At 56.4% G+C, this 27,662-nt stretch overlaps 1 protein-coding gene across 1 annotated transcript; it reads left to right on the top strand.

Annotated features, from left to right (window-relative positions):
- Positions 1–1,667: 1,667 nt before the first annotated feature.
- Positions 1,668–11,337, top strand: RIN1 (Ras and Rab interactor 1). Its single transcript, XM_029060135.2, has 10 exons — positions 1,668–1,876; positions 2,148–2,328; positions 2,557–2,671; positions 2,821–2,893; positions 3,050–3,141; positions 4,394–5,167; positions 6,240–6,545; positions 7,770–7,901; positions 8,654–8,805; positions 10,425–11,337. Exons 1-10 carry the CDS (start codon positions 1,809–1,811, stop codon positions 10,920–10,922), a joined length of 2,391 nt encoding a protein of 796 aa, XP_028915968.1. The 5' UTR covers positions 1,668–1,808; the 3' UTR covers positions 10,923–11,337.
- The last annotated feature ends 16,325 nt before the right edge of the window (positions 11,338–27,662 follow it).

Below are 27,662 nucleotides of genomic sequence, written 5' to 3'. Positions count from 1 at the left end.
TAATTGCAGTATTTGTCAAGCACTTATTGTGTGCCAGCTACTGTACTAAGAGCCGGGGTAGATACAAGGTAATTGGTTTGGTCACAGTCCCTGTCCCCACCCAGGGCTCAGTCTTGAACCCCATTTTACAGGTGAGGTAACTGAGGCACAGGGAAGTGAAGTGACTTGCACAAAGGCACTCGGCAGACAGATGGCGGAGCTAGGATTAGAACTCAGGTCCTTCTGACTCCCGGGCTGGGCTCTATCCACTAAGTGACTGTGTGTGTGTGTCTGTGTGTGCACAGGTGTGCGGGCATGTATGCACTTGCGCCTGATTGTATGTGTGCGAGGGGGCCGGTGGACTGCGCTCAGCGAGAACAATGAAACCGAGACGGGACGAGGGGAGGTGGACTCTCGTCAAACCCAGACTGAGAGTTTGCTCACCGGGGCAGAGGAATCTGGTGGGCTCCACGACGCTGAAACTCCTTGCTCTCCCTTCCTCGGTCCCCAAACTCCGTCCCCACTATCCTCTGCTCTGCCGGGGCCGTTCCTCACTCCGAGGAGGGGGCGCGCAGCAGAGGGAAGGACCGAGGTCGGAGAGATGGGGTGGCCGCAGGGCTCTTCCTAACGCTCAGTGGCGGGGGGACCCAGCCCAGTGACCCTTGGCCATGGGCAAAATGACGTGAATGTCCTCGGCTCTGAACCTGGGACGGGAAGAAGGGAAAGGGGTCCTGCTGAGGCCCCTCCCCATCAGACTGTCCTCTCCCCAGGTGTTGGGGGGGAATCTGGCGGGCTCCCTCCCGTCCCCTCGCGGGCGGCAGTCCACCCGCGGCCTGCTGGCCCGCGTTCTCCGTCCCAACTGGCCAGGCCAGGCGGGACCCTTCTCGGGTGACCTTTGAGATCCGGACTTCCAGATGGAGGGAAGAGGCCCAAGCCGGCAGCTGGGGGTGGAGAGGGGCGGCTGAACGGGCTCCCCAGTCCCACTCAGCCGGGTTCGGGCGGGATGGGGGAAGAGGAAAGCTGGGGGAGAGCCCCAAGAGGGGAGGGGGGCGGGGAGATCTCAGCCGAGCCAGGTGCTGTTGATCTGCTCTCCCCTCACCCTCCGTTCTCCGACTCGGCACCACCCCCAGAACTTCGGATAAAGAAGGGGGCGGTTACCATGGAGACGCTGAGAGGATGGGGGTGCCCGCATCCTATCACCATGGCGACCTGAATTCTCCCAGCCCAGTTCTCCCTGGTGCTAGGGGCGGGCAGCGGGTCAATAGGGGACACTGTCGGCCACGCGCTGGGGCTGACCGTCGTCGGGGCTGACCCGAGTGACCTCTCGACCACGGCCATGATGATGCACCCCACGGGTGAGTCATAAAGTGTGGGTGCAAGACAGATGCTCGACTTAACCCCCTGCTGCCGGGGGGGGGGGGAGCGGGTCCCAGGAAAGAGGGGGAGAGGAGAGACCCCCTACAGCACAGTCAAGACCGCACTCCTGTGAGGAAGGGCCTGGCCTTACCCAGGCCAGTGGGAGAGCGAGAGTGAATGTATAAGTGTTTGGGGGGGGGGGCGTGTGTTGGGGGTGGTGGGTTGCTGAAGTGGGGGAGGGGGACCGCTGGGGCGGGAAGTGAAAGGGCTGGCATTCCCAGGGGTGGAATGGGCACCGAAGAGTTAAGCTAGCGGGGTGTTGCCAGCCGAACCGCCCTCCCTGGAGGAGGAAGCGTTACTCACCGGGAATGTGACTGCGCCTTCGCCTTGGGGGCTGGATTCTTTTCCCGAGTCTCGGGGAGCCGAGCGGAGAGCCAGAGAGAAGGGACCCGGGAGAGCCCCCGCTCCCAGCCATGGAGGTCCCCGGGGAACCGGCCGTCGCCCCCCAGCCTCCCAGAGCCAGGCCCGGTGCCTCTTCCAGGTACCGGAAGAAGGAGAAGTTCACGAAGTTGGAGTGGTGGGAATTGGGGCCGGCGGAAGAAATCGGGAAAGGCGAGGTGTGGGGGGGGGTGGTCAGGAAGGGAGCCAGGGGAAGGGAAGGGGGGAGAAGTGGGAAGGGATTTTCAGGAAGGAACGGGAGGGGATGGGACAAGAGCGAAAAGTGAGGACCAGGGAAAAGGAAGCGTGGGGAAAAGGGGGGGCCCGGCCCGGTGGGCTTCTCCAGCTAAGATTGTTTTCCCGCCCACCGGCAGAGCGACCCGAGACCCCATCTACGACGTCCCGGAGGCCAGAGGAGGCGGAGGTCGTTTGCCCTCGGGAGCGGCCCGGCCCGTCAGCCTGCGGGAGCGCCTGCTCCTCACCCAGCCCGTGTGGCATCAGCTCCGCGCCAACCCTGCCACCGCCCTGCACACGTTGCAGAGGGAGCCCCCCGGGGTCAGGAGGGTCCCCCGGGATCTCCACCCTGGGGACGTGGGGCCTCTCTCCCTTCCCGAGGGGCTCCAGGGGTTGGGACCCAAACGGAGCCTCGTGCGCCCTGCTGGGCCCTGGGGGCGGGAGGCCGGGGACGCCGGGATCCCTCGGGTGTCTGTGTGTGTGTAGGCGGGGGGGCGACGGAAGACAGGACTCCTGGCTCCCCCGAACCTTTGGGTCTCCCTCTGTTAGACGTTCCTGGTTCGGAAATCCACCACACGCCAACGCAAGGTGCTCTGCGTGCGGCTGCCTGAGGCCTCGGGCCCGTCCTTCGTCGCCAACCATGACATCCGGGAAACTCCCGGAGGTGAGAGACTGAGGCGGTGGGCCACGGGGGTCTGGGGAGGGCAGGAGGCCTGGGGGTGCCGACCGGGGGATGGGAGGACAGGTTGGCGGCTGGGGGCCTGGACCCCCCCATCTCCCCCACGGGCCGGAATCTCTCTTGGTCTCTTTCAGTCGTCTCCCTGGAGGGCTCCGAGCTTGTCTTCCCAGACCTAATCCAACTCGTTTCCTCCTACTGTCACATCCGGTGAGTCTGACCTCTGGGAGACCTGCCCCCCGACCCCAGCGGGTCTCCCCCGCTCCCCGGGATCTCCCCTTCTGCGCCGTTCCCCCGGTCCGGAGATCGGGGCCTGTGAGGAAGTCCCAGCCTCCTGATCTGTTTGTCTGTCCATCTCTGTCCCAGGGACATTCTGCTCCTTCCTCTGCAGCTCCCCCGAGCCATCCGCCATGCCACCACCCTCAAGGAGCTAGAAGCCATCTCTCACCTGGGGATGGGTACGTGTCCCCTCGCCTCCTGGAAGCTGAGCCCTTTCCCGCCCCACTCACGCGTCGATAGGTACTATCGATTATCAGTAACGAGCAGCACGCTGAAAGCAGTGTGGATCAATGGAAAGACCATGGGCCGGGGAGGCAGGGGACCTGGGTTCTAATCCCGGCTCCATCACCTGCCCCCTGTGTGATCTTGGACAAGTCCCTTAGCTTCCCTGGGCCTCAGTTTCCTCATCTGTAAAATGGGGGTGAAATACCTGTTCTCTCACCCCATTAGACTGGGAAGCCCCATGTGGGACGGATTATTTCCAACCTGTTGTCTCGTATCTACCCCGGCGCTTAGTACAGTGCTTGGCGCATGGTAGGCGCTAAACAGATGTCTCAGTTATTATAATTGGTCATCAACCACGGCACTTACTTACAAATCTATAAGTTATATATCATAAATTATTTATATTAACATCTATCTCCCCCCTAGACTGTCAGCTCCTTGTGGGCAGGGAATGTGTCTCCCAACTCTGTTGTCCTGTACCCTCCCAAATGCTTAGTCCAGTGTTCCACAAACGGTAACCACTCGGCTAAATTCCGTTGATTGAAAGATCGATCCACCACTTGTACTGCTCAAGCACCTGCTACATGCAGAGCCCTGCGCTAAGCACTTGGGAGAGTACAGTAAAGATAGATAGAGGACAGGTAAAGTAAAGATAGCCTCGTCCTCCAGGGGCTTGTACAGCAGTGTGGTCTAGTGGATGGAGATCCCGGGCCTGAGAGTCAGAAAGACCTGGGTTCTAATCCTGGTTCTGCCACTTGTCTGCTGCGTGACCTTGGAAAGATCACTTCACTTCTCCGGGCTTCCATTACCTCATCTGTAAAATGGGGATTAAGACTGTGAGCCCCAGGTGGGACAGGGACTGTGTCCAACCCCATTTGCTTGTATCTACCCCGGGATTTAGCAGAGTGCCTGGCAGATAGTAAGTGCTTTACACATGCCACAATTATTATTATTCTCCTAAATGGGGCTGAGTCTCAAAGCCTCACTGTCTCCTACGGGAGACCATGCTTCCTCTGCTCCCTCTGATTTCTCCCAGCCGGGTGACCCCCGGTCTCCCCACCAGCCCCACCCCCCACTCCGGTCCATCCCCCCGCAGCTCGTGATGGGTTCCAGCCCCGCACCCCATCCTCCCCGTCCCCCCGTCCATCTCTCCACCCCTCACGATTTCTTCCAGCCCCCAGCACGCTCTTTCTCTCTCCCTGCCAGAGTTCTGGAGCTCTTCCCTCAACACCAAGGACCGCTGGGGCCCAGCCGCCCCGGCCCACCGGGGTCCCCGGCTCCCCCAGCTGAAGCCGCGTTCCCCCGAGGAGCTGGACCAGGGCAACAGAGGAGCCTTGTGCTTCTTCAACCCTCTGTTCCCAGGAGACCTGGGCCCCGCCCGGCGGGAGAAATTCAGGAGAAGCTTCAAGGTGCGGGTGTCCACCGAGACATCCAGCCCCCTGTCGCCCCCGGCCGTGCCCCCGCCCCCCGTCCCGACCCACCCCGGCGGGATCCCGGCCCCGACCGAGGGACGACCCCCTCACCGGCCTCTGAGAAGAGAGAGTTCGGGGGGCTACAGAGTCCCGGCGGGGACTACCCAGCAGGGCGGCCCCCCGCTCCCCTCACTCCCCTCGCTCCAGGAGGTGGACAGCGGCTCCCCCAGCAGCTCCGAGGAGGAGGAGGAGGAGAGCGGGAGGGCCCGTGCCCCCTCCCCGCCTGGCGGCGGGAGGCGGGGGGGGCGACGGCGGCAACTCCTACGCTCCATGAGCGATGCCGTCTGCTCCCTGCTGGCCCCCGAGCGGCAGGTGGGCCGGGCCGTGGGGGACCTGGCCCGGGACCGGCGGACGACGGTGGGCCAGCTGCTGCAAGACCTGCTGACCCGGGTCAGGGCCCGTCAGGAGCCCCAGGAGCTGGGCAAGATCCGCCAGGAGCTGGACCAAGCCAAGGCTCTGCTGAGCGCGGAGCTGGCCCCGGAGAAGCTGCTGACGGACAAGAGACTCGGTGAGCCCCTTGACGCCTCCCTTCAACACACACGCGCATGGCGGCCCTGCCCTCTAGCCTGAAAGATCGTCGTGAGCAGGGAATGTGTCTGTTTATTGGATTGTACTCTCCCGAGCGCTTAGTAGAGCCCTCTGCACACAGTGAGCGCTCCCTTTATCACCATCCCCCCAGCCCCATGACGCTGAAGTCTCTATCTGTCATTTATTGATTTCTATTAATGTCTGTCTCCCCCTCTAGACTGTAAGCTCACTGTGAGCAGGGAATGTGTCTGTGCATTGGTCTATTGGACTCTCCCAAGCACTTAGGACAGTGCTCTGCACACAGTTAGTGACCAGTAAATACGACCGGCTGACTTCCCACCCCCACCCCCTGGAAACAACCAGTGGGTGGCCCTTCCAGCTCCATCCTCTCTCACCCCTCTGTAGGTTATCTCTCTCCTCTTCCCCAACAGTGTATTGGGGATAGTTCCTGTCCCACACAGGGCTCACTATCTAAGAGGGAGGGGAAGTGGGGATAATAATAATAATTATAGTATATGTTAAGCGCTTACTATGCGCCAAGCGCTGTTGTAAGCGCTGAGGTAGATACAAGCTAATCAGGTTGTCCCACGTGGGGCTCACAGTCTTCATCTCCGTTTTACAGATGAGGTAACTGAGGCACAGACCAAGTGAAGTGACTTGCCCAAAGTCACACAGCTGTCAGGTGGAGGTGCCGGGATTAGAACCCACGACCTCCGACTCCCAAACCCGAGCTCTTTCCACTGAGTCACGCTGCTTCTCATTTAATGGGGATCTCATTCCCATTTCTCTGATGAGTAGACCAAGGGCCAGAGAGGTTGAGCAACTTTCTCAAGGCCCCACAACAGGCCAGTGGCAGAACCGAGACTAGAATCCAGATCTCTCATCTCTCTCCACTAGGCCCACGCTCCTTCCCAGTTTCCTCATGTGTGTGTGTGTGTGTGCCTCTCCCTCTGTCTCTCTGTCTCTCTCTGTCTCTCCCTTGTCTTTCTCTCTGTCTCTCTCCCCACTCCCCTGATTGTGCCCATTTTGACTGTATTCTTCTTCCCCTCCAGATCGAGTCTTAGAGAAGGCCCTGCACCGCTCCATCCTCAAGCCCCTCCGGCCCATCCTGCTGGCCCGCCTGCGTCTGCGCTTCACGGCCGACGGATCCCTCCGCCGGTTGGCCGACGGCCTGAGGCTGGCCCGGCTCCGGGGCCCGGGAGCCTTTGGCCTCCATCCCGGCCTTCCGGCCCCGGCGGAGACGGAGCGGATCCGTCAGAAGCTGCAGAAGCTCCTCCGGGCCTACTCCCCCTCTGCCAAGGTCACCTTCCTCCTGCAGGCCTGCAAGCTGCTCTACGCCGCGCTGAGGTCCCACGCAGGTATCCCTCCGGCCAGGGCTCGGAGCCCACAGCCTGGGGGTGGGGTGGCCAGAGGCGACCTGAGATATTTCCGCCCTTTTTAGCCGGGGGAAAGTAGTCCCCTTCATCTCATTCTGGGAGCTGAGGGAGAAGGGAAGCAGAGCGACAGATGGCACCTGGGTCCAAATTAGTTTTTTCAAACGGCGGCCCCCTCCCCCCCAGCCTGGGAGCACCCTCGGCGGCCACACCGCCAGTGCCACCCTCCAGAAGGCAGGGTCGGAGGTGGCCGGGGGCGGTCCCTCCACTTCTGGCGGCTTTCAGCTTCCCTCACCTCCAGAAAGTCCCACCCCACCACTCCAGATCATGCCCGATCCGGCAGGAACCCCTTCAAGAGTGCTTGAAGAGCTATTTTTAGAATGGGGTTGTGGCTGCTGCCGTCACTCCCCTTCTCAAAATGGCACCCAGGCTCACGTCAGCGGGGAACAGAGTGGGAACTCTTCCCTTTCGGAGACGAGAAAAGCTGGCGGAGGACCCCTCCCATCCTGGGTCCGCACCCCACCCCTCTCCCCTTTCTCCCTCACCCCGGGGGCTGAGGGAGTATTTGACGGCTGAAGGAATAGTTGACAACCACTGATCTCGGTGAGATAAGGAATCAGCTGAGAATGTCGGTGGGCCTGGTGGGATCATTTCCTTCCACCGCCTTGGGGCAGGAGGAAAGCCCTTCTGTTGGGATCGGGGCAGAGTAATGAGATGATCCACAGTCGATTCGGTAATCAACGACCGGTCATCACCTTCCTCTTCCTCACAGAGTGAGAAGGTGGTGGGACAACAGAATCTGAGAGATCTTTACCCTAAGGGATGGAGGGATACAGGCTTCCAGATCCTGCAGATCCTCAGAGGACAGGAAAATAGTCCCTCAACTCCTCAGAATTTTGGGAGAGGGACATGAAAAGAACAGATGATCAGATCAAAGGAAGGATTTGGATTTAAGAGCCTAGTAATTCACCCCAAAGGAAAGAGAAAATGCTGGGCTCCTTCCCAAAGTACAGGAATCGTCAGGTGCACTCAACTGAATTTAATATCCTTTCACCACCCTAGAAAGCTGCAGGACCCCAGTGAGCATTAGAGGATGGTGACATTAGGGGTCTGGGAAGTGATAACGTCCCCTCACGGGGGAAGGGGGATGGTAGAGAAGGGGAAGAGCGTTTCCCCCCACCCCCCAATAATGGCACCCCATGTTGGCAGGGGACAGCGCCGGAGCAGATGAGTTCCTGCCGCTACTGAGTTACGTCCTGGCCCGCTGCGACCTCCCAGACCTGCTGCTGGAGGTGGAGTTCATGTCGGAGCTGTTGGAACCGGCCCTGCTCATGGGGGAAGGTAAAGGACCCCAGAGCCCTCTTTTCTCGCTGACTGCAGGGCTTCATCTCCTCTGACCCCTTAACTATCTCCCCTCTCCCATAACCCTCAGAATGAGTACAGAGTCCCCGTTGCATCGGGTAGTCCGATTGAAATCCAGGGTAGGGGGTGCTAACCAGGGGGCCAATAGCCCAATGGATCATAACAGGGGAGTTTGATCTGGACTCCCGGTCAATTTGGGGGTGCATCTCAGGCACAGGGCAGGCCTGGCGACCTGCAGCTCCTCTCCATAGAACCCCCTAAGGAGTCTAGTCCCACTGCCTGCCTCCTCCATTCCAGAGAGTCCAGAAACTAAGGGTCTGTGAGGACAGATTCAATCAATCAATGGTTTGAGTTCTGGAGGTTCTAAAGAACCATTTGCCTGGGCTTCCAGAATTTCTGGGGATTCTAGAAGGCTGGTTACGTCCTGCCCCCCCTAGAGATTCCAGAATTTCTGAGGATTCTGGGGGGCTGCTTCCTTCCTGCCTCTCTAACCCACTGGTTAAGACTGACCAGGCCCTAGAGGGGCAGCCCATAGGCTGGAAGTCTCCCCCAGTTCCTCCCAGCTCCCCTGCCTCAAATCCACAAATTTGGGATCATCCAGAAGCTGGACCTCCCCACCCAGCCTCCCCACCCAGCCTTTTGGGTGCTGGGTCTTCCCCGCCTCCCGACACCCCTCGACTCCCCTCGGACCGGAGCCTCCCCTGCCCCTCTGATCTGATCTCTGCCTCCAGGTGGTTATTACCTCACCAGCCTCTCCGCCAGCCTGACCCTGCTGGGAGACTTGACCTCCCCCTCCTCAGATCCCACCAGTCCTTCCTTAGAGCTCCTCCACTCGCTCAGCCTCTGGCAACACCACCAGCTTCCTGCAACCAGGGATCTCCAGGTAATCACCCCTAACTGGGGTGGTGGTAATGGGGGTAATAGTGAGTTGCATTTATTGAGAGCCCACTATGTGCAGAGCACTGTAATAAGCGCTGGGAGACTACGATATAACAATAAACGGGCATATTACCTGCCCACATCGAGCTTACGGTCTGGAAGGAGGGTAATAATAGTAATGATTATTATTATTGTGGTATTTATTAACTGCTTGCTATGTGCCAACCACTGTACTGAGCTCTGGGGTAGATACAAGATCGTCAAATCCCACATGAGGCTCACATTCTAAATAGGAGGGAGAACAGCTATTGAATCCCCATTTTACAGATGAGGGAACGGAGATGTAGGGAAGCCAAGTGACTTGCCGAGGGTCACACAGCTGATAAGTGGTAGAGCTGGGGTCGGAAACCAGGTTCTCGACTCCCAAACCCATGGTCATGGTAGCAGCATTTTCTGAGTGTCCACTGGTTGACTTGTGCTGTACTAGGCGCTTGGAAAGTCCAGGATATTGAAATGATGTGATCCCGGCCCACAAGGAGCTTATACACTCAAAGCAGGGAAGCAGACATGGTTATGTTGGGTGGACCTGCTTAGCTGACTGGGGTCATGTATGTATGTATATATAATTAAAATTATATATATAGTCTATTACCTTTTCCACTTCCAAAAAACCTGACAAAAGACATAGAAAGCAGTGTGGCCCAATGGGAAGAGCATGAGCCTGGGATTCAAGAAAACTGGGTTGTAATCCCAGGTCCACCCCTTGCTTGCTGTCTGACCTTGGACAAGTCCCTTTGCTGCTCTGGGCCACAGTTTCCTCATCTGTAAAATGGGAATGAAGCACCTGTCTCCCTCCCCCTTTTTCTGAGCCCCATGTGGGACAGGGACTGTGTCCGACCTGATTATCCCATATCTATCCCAGGGCTTAGTTTGGCGTCTGGCACTGAGTAAACGCTTAACAACCCATCGATCAGTCCTATTTATTGAGTGCCTACCGTGTGCAGAGCACTGTACCAAGCACTCACGAGAGTACAACAGAGTTGGTGGACCCGTTCCCTGCCCACAGCGAGCTTGCAGTTTAGAGGGGGAGGCAGACATTAACAGAAATAAAAACGAATACCACAATCGTTACGATCACGACGAGAATGACGACATTATCATCCGTGTGTTGGTTTGGCTACTGGAGGCACATCTTTCCTCTTCTCCCACTCCTTTCTTCCCTCTTCTTTCCTCTTCTCCCACTCCCTTTCTCTTTCTTTCCTCTTCTCCCACTCCCTTCTGCGTAGCCTTGACTCATTCCCTCTATTCATTCCCCCTCCCGGCCCCTCAGCACTTGGATCCAGATCCGTCATTTGTTTATTTCTATTAATGTCTGTCTCCCCCTCTAGACTGTCGGCTCACCGTGGGCAGGGAATGTGTCTGTTGTACTCTTCTGAGCTTTTAGTCCAGTGAAATGCACACAGTAAGCATTCAATAAATACAATTCATTCATGCATTCAAGCGTATTTATCGAGCGCTTACTGTGGGAGAGTACCTGGGAGGGTACGATATAGCCAAGTCAGGCGAGTGAGGGGTCCCGAGGAGCCCTCCCTGACCCCCTCGCCCCTTCACCCTGTCCCACAGCACCTCCTCCGAGTAGCCTACCAGGACCCCGACAACGGCTGCCTCTCCAAGACCCTGGCACTGCCCCTGGGGGCCTCGGCCGCCGCCCTGACCCAGCTCTGTGCCGCCAAATTCCGGGTGTCCCGGCCCGAGGCCTTCGCCCTCTTCCTGTATAACGACGGAGGATATCGGCTCCTCTCGCCCGGCACTCTTCCTCACAGCCTGGAAGGCCCCGGCCAACTGGTCTACCGGCAAGCGGAGGGAGACGGAGCCCGCGCAGATGGCAAGGGGACGGGAGAGCTGGAGGAGAAAGGACCCCCTCGGGGCCCATCTGGAGCCGGAGATGAGGTCCGGGGAGCCTCAAGCCCTTCGGCTGAGGGAGAGAGAGAGGAGGAGAAGGAGCCAGGAGGGGAAAGCGTGGGGGAGAAAGACGAGGCGGAAGGGAGCCGAACAGAGCCGGGGGGAGACGGAGAGGAGGAGAGAGACCCCGAGAGGGTCGAGGCCAACATGGACAGCTGAGGGGACGTGCTGGAGAAACGAGGAGGAGGCGGAAGGACATGAAGAAGAGGGAGGCCGGAGGGTAGAGGAGCAGTGGAAACTGAAGGCGCCGTGGGAACCTCGGGGGAATCTTGGAAGCTTCCCTGCACGGCCAGAGCCAGAGGGCCAATTTAGCCGGAATGACTTCTCATCTCATCCCTGGACCGACTTTCCTTGTCTTCGGATTACACCCTGGAACCCCCTCAAGGCTTCTAAGGTCCTGCCCCTGGGAGGTTCAGGCCTTGCTAAAGAAGGGACGTACCGTCCCCATCTGAGGGAGGCATCCTGGGCCCTGGGAGTCTCCCAGAAGAAAGAAAGTGAATTGCTGTGGGCTGGAATCTGGATTTCTGTGGGGTGGGACTCCCCCGGGAATAAAGTTGGGAGGTGGGGACCCTCGGCCAAGTCTCCGGCCTCTGTGACTTCATCTTTCCACGTCCCCCAATCCCGGAGGACACCTGAGGGCACCTCTGCCTTGTCTCTGATGTGCGACCTTGGGCAAGTCACTTGGCTTCTCTGGGCCTCATTTCCTCATCTGTAAAAATGGGGGTTAAATCCTACTCCCTCTTACCTAGGCTGTGAGCCCCAGGTGGGATAGGGACTGTGTTCAACCTGATTATCTTGTATCTTCCCCAGTGCTCAGTGCAGTGGTTGGCACGTATTAAGCACTTAAATATTATTCATGCATTCAATCGTATTTATTCGATTGCATTTATTGAGCGCTTACTGTGTGCAAACTACTGTACTAAGCGCTTGGGGGAGTACAAAGTTTTGGTGGCGTCGTAGAAGCAGCACGGCGTAGTGGATAGATCCCAGGCCTGGGAGTCAGAAGGTCGAGGGTTCCAATCCTGTCTCCGCCACTCGTCCGCGGCGTGCGACTTTGGGCAGGTCACTTCCCCGCTCTGTGCTTCAGTTCCCTCATCTGAGGGGATGGAGACTGTGAGCCCCACGGGGGACAAGGACTGGGCCCAACCCGATCTGCTTGTATCCACCCCAGTGGTGTCTGGCACACAGTAAGCGCTTAACCAATAGCACAATTATTATTGTGCAGAGAAGCAGCGTGGCTCAGTGGAAAGAGCCCGGGCTTGGGAGTCAGAGGGCATGGGTTCGATCCCGGCTCTGCCACTTGTCAGCTGGGTGACTGTGGGCAAGTCACTTCACTTCTCTGTACCTCAGTGACCTCATCTGTAAAATGGGGGTGAAGACTGTGAGCCTCACGTGGGACAACCTCATTCCCCTGTATCTACCCCAGCGCTTAGAACAGTGCTCTGCACATAGTAAGTGCTTAACAAATACCAACATTATTAATATGATTATTATTAAAATGGGGATTAACTGTGGGCCTCTCGTGGGACAACCTGATGACCCTGTATCTACCCCAGTGCTTAGAACAGTGCTCTGCACATAGTAGGCGCTTAACAAATACCAACTTTATTTATTATTATCATTGTTATTCTTGTTAATATTAAAGGCAAGGCTCAGCCCGTCGCCCGCCAGGGGGCAGGCCGAGCCTTCGTCCTCGAAGTTGACCATGCGCCAACCCGTGAAGTGGGTTGATTCCAAGAAAGACCAGGGCAGGGCAGGGATCCTTTACCCCTCCTCTTCCTTCTAGGGCCAGGGAGCGAGCCGGCTAGATTTGGTTTTTCCTTTTTTTATTGGTATCTGTTAAGCGCTTGCTTATTAATGTTGGTATTTGTTAAGCGCTTACTATGGGCCGAGCTCTGTTCTAAGCGCTGGGGTAGATACGGGGTAATCAGGTCGTCCCACGTGAGGCTCACAGTCTTCATCCCCATGTTACAGATGAGGGAACTGAGGCACCGAGAAGTCAAGTGACTTGCCCACCTTCACACAGCTCACAGGTGGCGGAGCTGGAATTTGAACCCGTGACCTCTGACTCCTAAACCCGGGCTCTTTCTGCCGAGCCACGCTGCTTCTCTATCTGATTATATTCTGGACCAGGCACTGTTCTAAGCTCTGGGGTAGACACAGATAATCAGGTTAGGCACGGTCCCTGTCCCTCAAGGGGCTCACAGTCTTAATCTCCACCCTACAGATGAGGTAACTGAGGCACAGAGCGGCAAAGTGACTTGCCTAAGGTCACCCAGCAGCCAAGGGGCGGATCCAGGATTAGAACCCAGATCCTTCTGGCTCCCAGGCCCGGGCTCTAGCTACTAGGACTTGCTGCTTCTCAGGGGTTGTTCAGTCAGTCAGTTATATTTATGGAGTGCTTACTGTGTGCGGAACATTGTACTAAGCGCTCGGGAGGGCACAACTCAACCATAAACCGACACATTCCATGGTCTGTTGGCACAGTGGCCACCGGATTCAGATTCAAGGGCTTGGCTGGGGCCAACATCGATCGATGGTATTTATTGAGCGCTTACAGTGTGCGGAGCACTGTATTTGGAGAGTTCAATAAAACAGAGTTGGTAGACATGATCCATTCCCTTCAGGAGTTTACAATCTAATGGGAGAGACAGGTTGTAAAATCACTCCACCCCAATTCCCACAACAGTTATGTCGATATCCTTATATTCTGCTGCTTTCCGGTCCGCAATTTATTTGAATGTGTGCCTCCTCCCCTAGTCTGTAAGCTCCACGGAGGCAGGGAGTGGGTCTATTAACTCGATTGTATTAACTATTTCAAGTGCTTGGTAGAGTGCTCTTCGTACAGTAAGCGCTCAATAAATACGATTGAATGAATGAAGTGTTCAGTAAATACCCTTGATTGATTGATCGATATACTGCAGGCAGGGGAAGCATCAGAGTACTGGGATATATATGAGCTATACAAAGCTGATAAGCAGCGTGGCCTAGTGGGTAGAGCACGGGCCTGGGAGCCAGAGGATCTGGGTTCTAATACTGGCTCCGCCACTGGGCTGCTGTGTGACCTTGGGCAAGTCATTTCACTTCTCTAATCCATTTCGATTCTCTAATCTCTAATCTAATCCCAGATCCATCATTTTTCTGCTGTATGACCTTGGGCGAGTCACATCACTCCGCCTCAGTTCCCTCATCTGTAAAATGGGGATTAAGACTGTGAGTCCCATGTGGGAAAGGGCCTGGTTTTGCCCGGCCTGATTAGCTTACATCTACTCCGGCTCTTAGTGCAGTGACTAACATACAGTACGTGATTAACAATAACACCGGAAAAAGAAAATCCATAAGTGCTGAAAGGGTGGCGTAAATAGCAAAGTGCTTATTGTGCCGGAAGTGAGGGCGAAAGCAATTTTCAAGTCCGGCCCAGACCCGGTAATCACAATAATAATTATGGTATTGGTTAAGTTCTTCCTATGTGCCAAGCGCTGTTCTAAGCACTGGGGTAGAATCAAGGTAATCAGGTTGTCCCACATGGGGCTCACAGTTTTAATCCCCATTTCACAGATGAGGTAACTGAGGCACAGAGACGTTAAATGGTTTGACCAAGGTCACACAGAAAAGAGGAGGATCCGGGATTAGAACCCACGTCCTCTGACTCCCAAGCCCGGGCTCTTTCCACTTAAGCCACGCTGCTTTTCGGTAGCCTTGAGACTGAGCTTGTGCTGAAGAATTTCACCCTTTGTGGCCTGGAGCCCCTTTAAGCCCCTGCCTTGTCCTCATCTATCAATCAGTGGTTTTTATCGGAAGCTTATTAGGCGCAGAGCACTGTACTAAGCATTTGGGCCTAAACTCTGGGACCCACCAAGCCCAGGAGTCTGCAGTCTCGACCTGCCTGGCTCCAGTGTCCTCCCCCGTTGGAATCTGGGTTCCCCCGATTGTCCTTCGGATTCAGGCTGACGCCCCCTTTTACCCCCAGTGAAGTTGGCCAAGGGGCTAAGGCAATTTAGGGGTGAGTAGGGAGGATGGGGGGAGTTGTTGGTTTTTTTTAGTAGTGTGGCGGATTGCTGGAAGAAGGGAAATGAAGGCTTAGCCTCCTGGAGGAGATGAGATTTTTAGGTGTAGTAGAAGTCAGAAGGTCACGGGTTCCGATCCCCGCTCCGCCACTTGTCTGCCGTGTGACCCTGGACAACTCACTTCACTTCTCTGTCCCTCAGCGGCCTCATCTGTAAAATGGGGATGAAGACCGTGAGCCCCATGTGGGACAGGGACTGCCTCCCACCCGATTTGCTTGTATCTACCCCAGTGCTTAGTACAGAGCCTGGCACGCAGTAAGTGCTTAACAAATCCCACAATTATTATTATTATTATTATAAAGCTTCAAAGGCAGGAAGAGCGATGGTCTGTGGGATTGGAAAGGGGAGGGGGTCCCAGGCCCAAAGGAGTTCACGGGCGAAGGGTCGGCAGTGAGATCGAGATCGCGATGCGTCGTTTGGCACTAGAGGAGCGAAGCGTGCGGCCTGGATCCTAGAAGGAAGTCAGCGAGGGAAGGTATGAGAGAGAGAACTGATTGAGTGCTTTAGAGACGATGAGAAGGAGTTTGTTTGGGGCAGGCCTTCTGTCCATAGCCGTCATTTATTTTAGCGTCTGTCCCCCCCTGATAGTAATAAGTATAATTTGGTATTTGTTAAGCGCTTACTATGTGCCAGGCACTGTACTAAGCGCTGGGTTGGATACAAGCAAATCGGTTTGGACACAGTCTCTGTCCCTTGGGGCTCACGGTCTCTATCGCCATTTTACAGATGAGGTCACTGAAGCACAGAGAAGTGAAGTGACTGGCCCAGAGTCCCACAGCAGACACGTGGCGGAGTCGGAATTGGAACCCGTGACCTTCTGACTCCCGGGCCTGGGCTCTATCCACTACGCCATGCCTAGATCCCTACACTGTGGGCTCCTCCTGGGTAGGGAATGTAATAATAATAAGTATTCTTATGGTATTTGTTAAGCGCTTACTCTGGGCTAAGCACTGCTCAAAGTACGGGGGTTGATACAAGGTCGTCAGGTTGTCCCACGTGGGGCTCACGATCTTAATCCCCATTTTCCAGATGAGGGAACTGAGGCCCAGAGAAGTGAAGTGACTTGCCCAAGGTCACACATCAGGTAAGTCCTCCCACCAGTTCCTCCCCGCCACACACAGGGAGGCTGGGGACGGGTGAGAGGCAGGGGATGGTCGGTGCCAGTCGGTCAGTCAATAGTATTTACCGAGCACTTACTGTGTGTAGAGCACTGTGCTAAGCGTTAGAGAGAGTAGGAGCCTGGCTTAGTGGATAGAGCACAGGCCTGGGAGGCAAGAAGGATGTGGGTTCTAATCCCGGCTCTGCCCTCGTCCACTGTGTCACCTTGGCAGTCGCTGTGCTTCTCTGAGCCTCAGTTGCTTCATCTGTAAAATGGGGATTAAGAGTGTGAGCTCTATGTGGGAGGGGGACTGTGTCCAACCCGATTAGCTTGTATCTACCCCAACGCTCATAACGGTGATTGACACATAGTAAGCACTTAATCACTACCATCATTATTATTAAGTACCATTATTATTATTGTTATTACAATAGAATAATAATGATAATAGAATTTGTTAAGCGTTTACTATGTGCCAGTCACTGTTCTAAGCACTGGGATGGATACAAGCCAATCGGGTTGGTCACAGTCTCTCTCCCATGTGGGGCTCACAGTCTCCATCCCCATTTTACAGATGAAGGAAGTGAGGCACAAAGAAGTAAAGTGACTTGCCCAAGGTCACACAGCAGCCAAGTGGCGGAGCCCAAAACGAGCTTCCAGTCTAGAGGGGGGAGTCTAGACTGTGGCCCTGTCCGGCTTGGGCATCGCGTTCATTTCATTCAAATCGTCTCTATAGAGAAGCAGCGTGGCTCAGTGGGAAGAGCCCGGGCTTGGGAGTCAGAGGGCATGGGTTCTAATCCCGGCTCTGCCACTTGTCAGCTGGGTGACTGTGGGCAAGTCACTTCACTTCTCTGTGCCTGTTACCTCATCTCTAAAATGGGGATGAAGACTGTGAGCCTCACGTGGGACAACCTGATGACCCCGTATCTTCCCCAGCGCTTAGAACAGTGCTCTGCACATAGTAAGTGCTTAACCAATACCAACATTATTATTATTATTATTATTATTAAAATGGGGATTAAGACTGTGAGCCTCACGTGGGGCAACCTGATTCCCCTGTATCCCCCCAGCGCTTAGAACAGTGCTCTGCACATAATAAGTGCTTAACAAATACCGACATTATTATTATTATTGTGCACTTACTGAATGCAGTGCACTGTACTAAGCGCTTGGAAAGTACAATTCGGTAACGATTAGAGGGATTCATGTTTCTTGCCTCTGCTCAGCCTCCTGGAGGGGTGGAGGGGCCGCCCGCCACCACCCGCCGCCCTCCACTGTCGGTCAGTAAACACAGCTGGTCCGGGCCTTGGCGTGGCAGGCGGCCTTCCGGGAAGTGGGCAGCCCCCCGGGGAACCGGCCGAAAGGTGCGGCTTGGGTCCAGTTCTGGAATCGGCGCTGACCCCCTCCCGCCCCCTCCCACCCCCTCACTTCCTGTGTCTCTGCACAGGGCCTGGGAACCTGCCCGGCCCCAGACACCCGGTCATTTCAGGGACTGGATGGGACGGAGGGCCGAGCGCTCGCGCTCTCTGTCTCTGTCTCTGTCCATCTCTGTGTCTCCCCACCACGGCTCCGGACAGGCCGGCGGGGCACCCGGGCTGTGGGCTCCGTGAGGGTATCTGAGTGAACCGGTCCCACGCGTGGGATGGAGGTCCACGATGTGGACTCACACCGGTGAAGAGGCCCGGAGTGGCCCGTTCATTCAATCGTGTTGATTTATTGAGAGCTTACTGTGTGCAGAGCACTGTACTAAGCGCTTGGAATGTACAATTCGGCCACAGACAGACAATCCCTGCCCAACAATGGGCTCCCAGTCTAAAAGGGGGAGACAGGCAGCAAAACAAACAAGGAGTCAGGCATCAATACCATCAAAATAAACAGAATCATAGATATATACACATCATTAATAAAATAGAGTAATAAATAATATATACAAATATACACAAGTGCTGGGAGGAGGGGAAAGGGGAGAGCACTTGTGTAAACAGCTGTGTACATACACACACACACACACATTCTGACATAGCTCGTAGCGACCCATGTGGCACAGACACATACACACATGCTCTCTCACATTCACACACACGCACATGTGCAGAATCCTATAGTGACCCATGTGATGAACACAGAGGTGCTCTCTCTCTCGCTCTCACACACACACAGGCACTCTGATATAGAAGCCCACAGTGATCCATGTGGCACACACACACACACTCTGAGAGGCCCATACTGACCCCCGTGACCCAGACACAGAGCCATGCTGACATATGCCCGCATACGAACGCCCACATTCTGCCATAGAGGCCCAAAGTGACCCACGTGGCACACAAGCAGACATGCTGACACACAGAGACACACACCCACACTCTGACAGAGAGGCCCATAGCGACCCACGTGACAGACACGGAGCCATGCTGACACATGCACACAACGCACACACACACACACACACACACACACACACACACACATACTCTGACGTAGAGGCCCATAGCGACCCACGTGACACAGATGCAGCCATGCTGGCAAAGGCACACTTGCACACACATGCAGACACTCTGACATAAAGGCCCATAGTGACCCACGTGACATGTACAGCCGTGCTCACACACACACACACACACACACGCACACATAGAGGCCCATAGTGACCCACGTGGCACAGACACAGCGATGCTCACCCACCCCCACTCTGACAGAGAAGCCCATGATGACCCACGTGACACAGACACACAGCCATGCTGTCACATGAACATGCACACACACGCACACACTCTAACATAGAGGCCCACGGTGACCCACGTGGCACCGACAGGGCCCAGGCCGACGCACGCGCACTCGCCGTCTGACGGAGGGGCCGCAGTGACACAGTCTAACTAGAGGCCTAGAATGACCCGTGTCACCGTGGCACACAAAACACACCGCCGGATGCATAGGGTGACTTCCCATTATCCCATCACGCAAGTGCATAGGGAAGTGGCAAGCTCAACACCCCGGCACGAGACCCCTCAGGGGCTGCCGTTCCGTGGCAGCCCGCGGGCAGAGCCCCCTCGGCCGCCGCACGCGCAGGGACGCTCGCAACGGCCGGTCGACCCGCCATCGGCCGACCCTCGTGTCCTGCGGCCCGCGACCGATGACCCGGACGCACGAAGCCCAGACCCTCGGCGGCCACCGCGGCCGAGCACCCCGAGGCGCCCCGGGGCCGGCCCCTTCCCGGAGCCCTCCCTCCCCATCTAAGCCCCACCCCGGCCGGTGCCAGCAGGGGCTGGGGGGCGGGGTGTCTCCCCACCCCCAGCTGCTGAGCAGATCCAGATGTGGATGGGGGGGTCGGGGGAGGGTGACCCCGCGGGTGGGGGCAGGAGGGCGGTGCTGGGGCGCAGCGGCCTGAGCTCACCGGATTCCAGCCGGCCTGACTCACGGGGAAACGCCTTGGGGGGGCAGGACGCCTGGGTTCGGGGAGGGGAGTGGAAGTCTGGGGAGCGGGGGGAGGAGAACGGGGGACCAGAGGGCAGGCATGGCTTGGGTTCTGGGAGGGGAGGTTGGAGCCACCAGGAGCGGAGTGGGGTCCTGAGAGGAAGATCCCGAGGAGGGGAAGTGGAAGTGGGAGCCAGTGGCCTGGGGAGGGGAAGTGGGAGTCAGTGGCGGGGGTGAGGGGAGCGGGACTCCTGGGTCCTGGGAGGAGCTGGGAGAAGTGGGGCGGCCCGGCTGCCTGGGCGATGAGGCCATAGTGGCTCGTGCTGCTCCACCCCGTCCCCGGGCCCCGAGCCCTGTGACCCGGCTCTCCTGGCCCGGCCCTCCTGGCCCCGGCCCTCCTGGCCCGGGCTTCTCACGGCCAAGGATCCCGGCTCGCTGCTCGCGGCTCCCCGGCCCTGCAGCTGTTTCCCCTTAGCGGACGAGAGACCAGGCGGCTGGCGGGGGGACGGTCAGTCCCAACCTCCGCGGGCCGGCGGGGGCCAGGGCAGGGGAAGGAAGCGGCGGGGCCGAGTGGCTAAAGCCCGGGCCAGGAGTCAGAAGAATCTGGGTTCTAGGCCCGGCTCCGCCGCTTGTCTGCTGGGTGACCTCGGGCGAGTCGCTTCGCTTCTCTGGGCCTCAATTACGCTGTCTCTGAAATGGGGATTTTCACTGGGAGTCCCGAGAGGGACAGGGTCTGTGTCCTACCCGATTAGCTTGTATTCTACCCCAGCACTTTATACAGTACCTGGTGCAGTAGTAAGTGCTTAACAAACGCCAACGCAAAAAAAAAAACAACCCAAAATGCAGGAGGGGAGGTGGAATGTGCTGCGCCTTCAGCTGAACCGGCCGTGGACTGCCATCCCGGAAAGTGCCGCTTCCTTGATCGGCTTAAACATTTTTTTTTTAATGGTATTTGTTAAGCACTTATGATGTGCCCAGGCACTGTACTAAGCAACGGGATAAGATACGAGATCTCAGGTTGGACACAGTCCCTGTCCACATGGGGCTCACGGTCTTTACAGATGAGGGGATCTGGAGGGCCCAGAGAAGTGAAACGACTCACCCAAGGTCAACACAGTGGACAACCCGGCAGAGTTGGGATGAGAAACCCAGGCGCCCTCTTGGACTTTCCAGGCCCGAGCTTTTCCGCTGGGCCACGCTGCTTTCCTAATTGTGCCTCTTTTCCTCTCACGGATGGCGGGGCTCAGTTTTGGTCCCCCGACCCCGCCCCTGCTCCCTCTCCTCCTCCCCCTCTCGGACACTGGCGTCCTTAGCCGGGGTCCCGGATGGGACGGGGGGCGTCTCTCCAGCCCCCCAACCATTCCTATCCGGAGCTCCCTAGGGGAAGGTCGAACCACCGAGTTGCCGAAGCCTAGAGGGATCCCAGCTCCACTTCCAAAACTTCTCTAGGTGACTAGAGGGTCCTCTCGGTGGTCTCAGTGGGCTGGGGTAGGCAGGGGGGTGGGCAGGGGGGGGGGATGCAGGAGAGGAAGTGGGGGTCCTTTGCCCCTGAGCCGGGTTCTGTGAAGCGGAACCGGCCTGAGCCCAGGAGGCCGGGGCCGGGGCCGGAGCCCTTCCTCTGGCCCTTCGATCCATGGTGCTGACAGGGTTATGGACGAGCGCGTCACCCGTGTCCCCTGGCCCGTGTCCCTGGCCCGCCTGGAGCCGATGACGTCTGCCGGAGCCGTTGGGAACAGGCGAGCTTGTCGGGGTGCCAGGGGTGTTTTTCCTGCTGAGATCTCATTCTCCGCCCTCCTCTGGGTCCCTTCACCCTCTCTCCAACCCCAGCCGTCTGCCTCCACAATTCCTCGACCTAGGGCTCGACCCCCTGCTCCCTGACCTCTGCTTCTCTCCCTCCCTGCCTTCCCTTCTTTGCCTCCTGCTCACTGTCTTCTGTTCCTCTGCCCTCTGCCCCTTGCCCTCTGGCTCCCTGTTCCCTATCCTCTGCCCCCGTCCTCTGCCCCCTACCTCCCTGTTCCTTGCCCTCTGCCCCTCTGCCCTCTACCTCCCTGTCCCCTTGTCCCTCTGTCCTCTTCCTCTCTGCCCCTCTGCCTCTCTACCCCTCTGTCCTCTGCCTCCCTGCCTCCTGTCATCTGCCCTGTTCTCTGCCCTCTGTCTCCCTACTCCCTTCTCCCCGTCCTCTGCCCTTCTGCCCTCTACCTCTCTACCTCCTTGCCTTTGCCTCCCTGCTCTCTGCCCCCCCTGCTCTTTATCCCCCTGTTCCCCTGCCCTCTGCCCCCTTCATTTATTCCATCGCTTTTATTGAGCGCTTACAGTGTGAGGAGCACTGTACTTAACACTTGGGAGAGTACAAAATAACAATAAATGGACACATTCCCTCCCCACAAGGAGCTTTCAGTCTTACCCTTTGCCTCCCTGCCCTCTCTGCTCCCTGCCCTCTGCCCTCTGCACCCTCTGCCCTCTACTCTCCCTCCCAGCTCCAGGATCTCTCCCCTGCCCTTCCCCTATCCCCAAACCTCAGGCCTCCTCCCCAGACTGGAAGCTCCTTGTGGCAGGGCAAGTGGTTCTACCAAACTCTATTTATTGGGCTCGTCCCAGCGCTTAGTCCAGTGCTCTGCACACAGTAAGCGCTCAATCAATCCCCTGGATTTTCACTATTGATCTACCTGCTCCCTTGTCCCAACCTCTCCCCCCTGTGTGATCCCTCTGGGGTCACCCCTCTTTCAGAGCCCAGACCCCGGCCCCTCTTCTCCGCGACCCGAAGACCAAGCTGCCTCTACTCCAATTTCAGCCTCTGGAGTCCTAAATCCAACCCTTCACCCGAGGCAGAGAGGGGAGTGTGGATGGGGAGGGGGCCCGCCCTCCAAGAGACTTCTTTTTTTTCTTTCCTCCTCCCCCATACGCCCTCCCCACCTCCCACAGCGCTCACCCCCCCCATCCCCCTCACCCCCATGTCCAGTCCAGCTTTGAAGTCCCAATGTAAATATCCTGTCTGCTCTGGTTCCCCCTCCCCTCCCCCAGCCTACCCCTTCCCCTCCCTCCACCTCCCAGCCTGTTCATAGTCTTGGCTCCGGCCTCAGCCGGGCTGGGGGGGATGGGGGCGGGGATGGGGGTAGGAGGGAGTCCTCAAACCAGAGACCACCCACCAGGGAAAAGAAGGGAAGAGAGTGAGGAGAGAGAGAGAGAGAATTCATTTCAATCGTATTGAGCGCTTACTGTGGGCAGAGCATTGCACTAAACATTTGGGAAAGGACAATACAGCAATAAAGAGAGACGACCCCTGCCCACAATGAGCTCACAGTCTAGAGGGGGGAGATAGACATCCATACAAGTGAACAGACATTAATATACACAATAAAATTACAGGTATATACAGAAACCCCGTGGGGTGGGGAGAGCAAGCAGAGAAGAGACAAAGATAAGTGATGAGGGAGAGAGAGAAGGTCCAAAGGAATCAGTCAATCAATCAGTAGTATTTATTGAGCACTTACTGTGGGCAGCACACTGTACTAAGCACTTGAGAAGGAGAGGTAGTAATAATTGCGGTATTTGCTAAGCGCTGATGATGCCCAAGCACTCTACTAAGTGCTGGGGGTGGATATAAGCAAATCAGGTTGGACACAGTCCCTGTCCCACATTAGACTCACAGTCTTAATCCCCTTCTACAGATGAGGGAACAGAGGCCCAGAGAAGTGAAATGATTTGCCCAAGGTCACCCAGCAGACAAGTGGCAGAGCTGGGATTAGAATCCACTATCTTTTTTTATTAATATTATTTGTTAAGTGCTTACTATGTGCAAAGCACTGTTCTAAGCACTGGGGAAGATAAAAGGTGATCAGGTTGTCCCACGTGGGGCTCACAGTTTTCATCCCCATTTTACAGCTGAGGTCGCTGAGGCACAGAGAAGCTAAGTGACTTGCCCAGAGTCACCCAGCTGACAAGGGGCAGAGCCGGGATTTGAATCCATGACCTCTGACTCCCCAGCCCGTGCTTTTTCCACTGAGCCACGCTGCTTCTCAGGTCTTCCCAGAGAGGCAGCAGGGAATGAATGAGGTGAGGAACAAGAAGGATAGCAAAGACGGGTGAAGAGATGAAGGAAGAGGGAAGGGAAGAAAGAGCCCAAGCTGGAGCCAAGGAGAGAGGATCTTCATTTCCCACCCAATAATCATAATAATCATGGTATTTGTTAAGCGCTTACTATGTGCTATGCACTGTTCTAAGCGCTGGGGGAGATACAAGGTAAGCAGGTTGTCCCACATGGGGCTCACAGTCTTAATCCACATTTTACAGATGAAGCAAATGAGGCACAGAGAAGTGAAGTGACTTGCCCAAAGTCACACAACTGACAAGTGGCAGAGCCAGGCTTAGATCCACGGTCTCTGACTCCCAAGCCCGTGCTCTTTCCACTATTTCTTGGTATTTGACGTGAGGAGCAGCGAAGCAGAGTGGATAGATCATGATGATGATGGTGTAAATTGAGCGCTTACTGTGAGTCAAGCGCTGTTTTAGGCACTGATTACAAGCTAATCAGGCTAGACACAATCCCCGTCCTCATGGGTTCACGGTTTTAATCCCTATTTACAGATGAGGGAACTGAGAAGTAAAAAGATTTGCCCAAGGTCACACAGCAGACAGGTGGCATATCTGGGATTAGAACCCAGATCCTTCTGACTCCCAAGGCCCGTATTTTATCCACTATGCAGTGCGTGTACGAAGGGACTGTGTTCAAACTGATTACTTTGTATCTACCCCAATGTTTAGTAAAGTGCCTGGCATATAGTAAGCCCTTAGCAAATACCACAATTATTATTATTATCTTGTGTCTACCCCAGCACTCAGTCCACTGCCTGACACATAGGAAGTACTTAACAAATACCATAAAAAACAAAAACAAGAGGGACCTGGCCTAGACCCAAACCAGGTATCCAGAGTGATGGTGTGCCCTCCCTCCCCAGAGTTGTCCCCTCCTGCAGGGCCGAAAGGCGGCACCACAAAAAGCCACACCTCCACAGGTACAGCATATGACCCTCAGACACACACACTCCATGCCCAGGGCCAAAAGGCAAGCACCACACAACTCCACTCCCCCACAGGTAAATATAAGCAGGTTGGCTTAGTGGAAAGAGCCCGGCCTTGGGAGTCAGAGGTCGGGGCTCTAATTCCGGCTCCGCCACTTGTCAGCTGTGTGACTTCGGGCAAGTCTCTTCACTCAGTGGAAAGAGCAGGGGCTTTGGAGTCAGAGGTCATGGGTTCGAATCCCAGCTCTGCCACTTGTCAGCTGTGTGACTGTGGGCAAGTCACTTCACTTCTCTGTGCCTCAGTTCCCTCATCTGTAAAATGGGGATTAAGACTGTGAGCCCCACGTGGGACAACCCGATTCCCCTGTGTCTACCCCAGCGCTTAGAACAGTGCTCTGCACATAGTAAGCGCTTAACAAATACCAACATTATTATTATTCTTCTTCTTCACTTCTCTGGGCCTCGGCGACCTCATCCGTAAAATGGGGATGAAGACTGTGAGCCCCACGTGGGACAACTTGATCACCTCGCATCTCCCCCAGCGCTTAGAACGCTGCTTGGCACATAGTAAGTGCTTAACATTATTATTATTATTATCATACAGCCCTCAGACATACACACTCACACATACACTCGCACACTCAGACTCACCCTCGCAGACCCACAGGCAGACCCACTCCACCTCCATCTGTGCCGGGGCTCCTTCTGGACTACCTGACTCCTTCCCCCTCCCCATCTCTCCCCTAGATCCCCATCTGGCTTCTACGGCCTGTCCCAACTCCTGTCTAGAACGCTGGCCCAGAGCCCAAATGCCCCCTTGGTCCCACTGCTCAGCCTCCCTCAGCCACCCCCCGACCCCGACAAACCCTGTCCCCCGCCTCTCTCCCCTGAACCAGGCTCCTTTCCCTGTGCCTTCCTTGCTCTCCCCTCTCCTCCCCTGCCCGTCCCCTCCCCCTGCTTCTCCCTGGCTTAGCCTTTTCTACTAGATACAGGCCTGCTCCAGATGGGAACGAAAAGGGAAAGTGGAGGGAAAAAGATGAGAATGAACATTTGTGTCCGTATCTGTCATTTATTTATTTCTCTTAATGTCCGTCTCCCCCTCTAGACTGTAAGTCCATTGTGCGCAGGGAACGTGTCTGTTTATTGTTTTATCGTACTCTCCCAAGCACTTAGTACAATGTTCCACACATGGTAAGCACTCAATAAATGTGATGGAATGAATGAAGTGGAAGGAGGAGGGAGGAACTAGAGGAGGAGGAGGAGGAAGAAGAGGGAGAGGAGGAGGAAGAAGAGGAGGTGATTTGTACCCAAAGAAATGTGCTAGCTCAGCTGTTCTCTGCTCCAGGCTAGATCTAGAAATTCATCAGCACAAACCCCTTTCCTGATCTCCCCTGCCCTTCCCAAGAGATCCCCCTTCCCAAGCCCCACCCAGAGCTCTCCCCTCTCCCAAGGTCAGGCCCCTGGCCTCACTCCCCTTCCACTCAATAGGTCAATCCTATTTATTAAGCGCTTACTGTGCGCAGAGCTCCGTCCTGAGCGCTTGGGAGAGGACAGTACAACAGTATAGCAGACACATTCCCTTTGTGTGAACCTCCCAGTGTGCGAATCTTCCTGCGTCTGCCCCTCCCTGTGGGTGACACTCTCTCTATGTGTGTGCTCCTCCCTGTCTGCATAACTCTGAACAATCCTGCTAATAATAATGATATCCGTTAAGCGCTTACTATGTGCCAGGCACTGTACTAAGCTCTGAATAAATCTCCGCGGGAAGTCTGCCAGTCTCTGGGTCTCTCTAGAGGTACCCCTGGGCTCCTGCGTTCCTGGGTGCGTATCTGGGAGGGCCTGGGTGTGTTTCTGGGTGACCCTGATTGGGCATGGCTGTCAATGCAAAACTCTCACTGAGGACCCCGGAGGTGCCGGGATAGTCCAGATAGTAGCCTACCCGGTGGGCTCTTTGGGGAGCTTGGGAGGCCACAACATAGCACAGTGGGTTGGCACGTTCCCTGCCCACGTCTACTCTACAGTCTAGAGGGGTGGTCTTGGGCTCTCAGAGTGAGGGCTGGGAGACCCTCCGTCCTAGGCTTTGAAGGATGAGGGCAGACAGTGGACTGTTTCTGATTCTATCGCCAGGTCGGGCACCCCAACTCTTCCTCCCTGGCACGACCGTGTGTGGGCCTGGGGGTGCGTCTATGGGTCTGTATGATATCCGTTCGTGTCTCTAAGCATGGGTGTGTCTTGATGTGGACACATCTGTCTGCGAATGCACTCTGGAGTGATGGTAGCTAGGGTTGCGTGTTTGTAGCTGTGGGCCTTTGTAGATGTGTATTCTGCTGATTCTGGTGGGTGCCTCTAAATCTCTGAGGGTGTCAGTCTGCGTGGGACCCACAACTAGTGAGGGCGCTTAATGCGCTCTCTCCTTCTCGTTTTCTGCCTGTCTCTCCCTCATTCTGTCTCTCTATCTCCCTCTCTTTTTCTATCCCCCCCCCCCAACTTCCCCAGCGCCCCCTCCCCCCTCACTTCCCCACGGTCCAGGCCCTTGCCCTGGTCGAGGAGCAACGAGCGGCATTTCCTGTTTGGGGGCTTTTCTCTCCCCCTCCCCCTCCCCCTCCCCCCTCTCCGAATCCAAGTTCCCCGAAGCCAGTTTGCACTGTTTCTAATCCAGGGCACGGGAGTGGGAGTGGGAGTGGGAGTGGGAGAGGGGGCGGAGGCTCAGCCTCAGTGAGGGTTGTTGTGTGTCGGTGCGTCTGTGTGAACAACGTCTCCGAGACCCTCGTGTTCCGCCCCACCCTGGCCTGGGGGGAAGCTTCTAACAGATTTTCCATCCTCTCTCTCTCTCTTTCCTCCAGGTCCCACCTCCGCCTTCCCCATTTCTCTCTTTCCGTCCCTTTCCCCGTCCCCGCTCCCTCTCTCCTCTGTGCTCTCCCTCCCCGGCCTCTCTCTCTCTCTTTCTTTCCCTTGCCCTGGTCCTCTTCTCTCCCTCTTCCACCTTTTCTTCCCTCTCCCACCAACACCTTCTTTCCGTGTGTGTGTCTGTGTGTCTGCCTCCTTCTCTCCTTCCCCTCTTCCCACCCACCCATTCTCTCTCCCGCCCCTCCACTCTCCCTCAAGCCTCCCTTCTCTGTCTGCCTCTGGCTTTCTGTCTCTCTCCCTTCTCTCCTTCCCCTCTTCCCACCCACTTATTCTCTTTTCCGCCCCTCCTCTCTCCCCCTCTGTCTCTCCCTTCTCTCCTTCCCCTCTCCCCACCGACCCATCCTCTCTCCCGCCTCTCCACTCTCCGTCTCTGTATCTCTCCCTTCTCTCCTTTCCC

This window comes from Ornithorhynchus anatinus, chromosome 3 (genome assembly GCF_004115215.2).
Source record: "Ornithorhynchus anatinus isolate Pmale09 chromosome 3, mOrnAna1.pri.v4, whole genome shotgun sequence".
Lineage (NCBI taxonomy): Eukaryota > Metazoa > Chordata > Mammalia > Monotremata > Ornithorhynchidae > Ornithorhynchus > Ornithorhynchus anatinus.
Note: the sequence above shows the minus strand (reverse complement) of the source record. Positions and strands in the feature narration are given on the sequence as shown.

Bases quoted from the DNA above. Each gene is read 5' to 3' on its own strand.
- RIN1 (XM_029060135.2), top strand. From the start codon at position 1,809: ATGGAGGTCCCCGGGGAACCGGCCGTCGCCCCCCAGCCTCCCAGAGCC. The intron at 6,546-7,769 runs GTATCCCTCCGG...CCATGTTGGCAG, and splicing joins CGCGCTGAGGTCCCACGCAG to GGGACAGCGCCGGAGCAGAT. The intron at 8,806-10,424 runs GTAATCACCCCT...CCTGTCCCACAG, and splicing joins CTGCAACCAGGGATCTCCAG to CACCTCCTCCGAGTAGCCTA.